The following is a 2,500-nucleotide window of genomic DNA, read 5'->3' as shown; positions in this document are numbered from 1 at the left end:
AGACTCACACACACTCACACACACACTCACACAGACCTGCTCTATTCTAGCCTGAGATCCTGAGGACACACACTCCCGCCGGACACGATACTGGGAGGAGCCGGAGTTCACACACACACACACACTCCCGCCGGACCCGATACTGGAAGAGCCGGAGTTCACACACACACACTCCCGCCGGACCCGATACTGGGAGGAGCCGGAGTTCTTCACACACACACACTCCCGCCGGACCCGATACTGGGAGGAGCCGGAGTTCTTCACACACACACACACTCCCGCCGGACCCAGTACTGGGAGAATCCGGAGTTCTTCACACACACTCCCAGTCAACCGTTTGGGATCGGAAGATTATTAATGTCTTCTGCTCACCAAGGCTGCGTTTATGTGATGAAAAATACAAACAAAACAGTAATATTGTGAAATATTATTATAATGTAAATCAGCTGTTCTCTATGTGAATATATAGTAAAGTTAGAATATTAAATTGTAATAATATTTAACAATATTAGAGTTTTTTATTTTTTGAATGAAATAAACGCAGCCTTGGTGAGCAGAAGAGACTTCCTTTAAAAACATTAATAATCTTCCGATCCCAAACGGTTGACCGGGAGTGTGTGTGTGAACATCTGTTGGATCCGAGCCGGTTCTGATCAGTCCGAGTGTTTGTTGTGTGTGTGTGTGTGTGTGCGTGTTGTGTGTGTGTGTTACGCAGGGGGTGTGTGTCCTCAGTGTGAGTGTCATTGAGAGTGGCGTTCAGCCCTACCTGTGTCTACCTGTCCTGTCTGGGACACTGAAAGATAAACGTCTGCAGAAAGAGAGAAACGCAAAGAGCTGGAGACAGTCAGGAAAGAGTGAAGAGACACAGTTACAGCAGATCAACACACTTCACACACACACACACACACACAAGAGCTGAGACCCACCACACACACACACACACACACTCCATCAGCTCCACAGAGACAGAGTCATGCTGGTCTGCGGTGGGTCTTTATCTGTCAGATCACAGTACATCTAAGCATTAAAGAGGACCTATCATGCCCTGATGATGTTTCAGGCTCTACTAGAACAGGTTTTCCTGCTTGAATGTTGATTATTCTCCTCATATTCTCCATTGTTGCGGCTCCTCTCTTCCCAGTCTGTCAGTAACGCTCTGTTTACTTCCTGTCTCTATGAAGCCCCTCCTTCTGTAAAGCACACTGTGCTCTGATTGGTCGGCTGGAGCAGTGTGTTGTGATTGGTCGAGCGCTTCGAGTGTGTTTGGGAAATGTCCCGCCCCTAATTACCATAACCGCCAGTTTAACACACTACTGACTAACTCAACCAGGCCCCGCCCCTTTATTCTGCGTATTAATTATTAGAATGAGGAATATTGTGACGTGTTCGTTCCCGGAAGAAACTCAAGACTAATGGAGGCGTTTCAGGAGTTCAGGAACACTGACACTGATATAGAGAAGAGCTGGAGCTTCTTCATGATCAAACATACACACTAAACACAGATGAAGATGAGGAAAGCACAACAGATCCTCTTTAAAGCTGTTAGCAGTGTGAACATCTGGATTGTTTGTATGATGTCCGTCATGTTCTGCATTTTAATTTGTTAAATATCTTAAATAAATCTTAATCGATGCATGAATTGAGTTTGAAATATGGCTGAATAACATCAGGATAAACGCAGCGTTAGAAACGAGCACAGATACACATCCTGATTTCCCTGACACACACACACGCTGCTTCTCTCGTGGTTTGATGTGTGTGTGTGTGTGTGTGAGATGAAGATGATCAGAGTCTCGTGAGATGATGCAACGCAGTTCTGTTTGTTTCCTCTCGATGGGAAAAGCAAGGAATCCCACAGTCTTCAGTTCAGCAGCAGCAGACGCTCAGGACCAAGGCATCACAGAACGGCATTCTGGGACATGCGTTCCACACACACACACACACACACACACACACACACACACATGCCTGTGCACGGACTGACACGAGTCGCCTCACCTCAGATTTCTCCATCTTGGTTTGCGCTTCCGCCTGCGTGATGATTTCGCTCATGTTGGTCTCCAGCACCATCCCCCCCATCACCATCTCAGCCAGGATGTTGTGAACCTGCAGGAAGTGACATCACGTTCATTTATACAGCGCTTTCACAACACAGACCGTTTCACAGCGGCTTTACAGTGATAATAGGAGATTACAGTAACAGGCTTTACAGCAGATCTAAAGAGATGCTGACACTATTTCCATGTTTAATTCTGTAAAGTTGATTTAAAGGTGACATATTATGCCCCTTTTCACATGATGTATTATAAATCTACGGTGTCCCCAGAGTGTGTCTGTGAAATTTCAGCTCAAAATCCCCTGAATCATTTATTATAGCTTGTCAAATTTGATCCTTTTTGTGTGTGTACCTTTAAATGCAAATGAGCTATTGCTCCGCCTCCGTTCAGAAGAGGGCGGAGCCTTTACACGAGCTTCAGAAACTCCGGCAATAACAGAACAG

The 2,500-nt window shown here is 45.8% G+C and overlaps 1 protein-coding gene across 1 annotated transcript in view; it reads right to left on the bottom strand.

Moving 5' to 3' along the window:
• The window catches only part of ap3s1 (adaptor related protein complex 3 subunit sigma 1), an 8,283-nt gene that overhangs the window by 2,473 nt on the left and 3,310 nt on the right, over nucleotides 1-2,500 (bottom strand). Inside the window, exon 5 of the mRNA XM_082187480.1 lies at nucleotides 1,999-2,106. Within this exon, the coding sequence (XP_082043606.1) occupies nucleotides 1,999-2,106 (108 nt within the window). The remainder of the gene's footprint in view (nucleotides 1-1,998; nucleotides 2,107-2,500) is intronic.

Source organism: Leuciscus leuciscus, assembly GCF_965113295.1.
Source record: "Leuciscus leuciscus genome assembly, chromosome: 13".
Lineage (NCBI taxonomy): Eukaryota > Metazoa > Chordata > Actinopteri > Cypriniformes > Leuciscidae > Leuciscus > Leuciscus leuciscus.
Note: the sequence above shows the minus strand (reverse complement) of the source record. Positions and strands in the feature narration are given on the sequence as shown.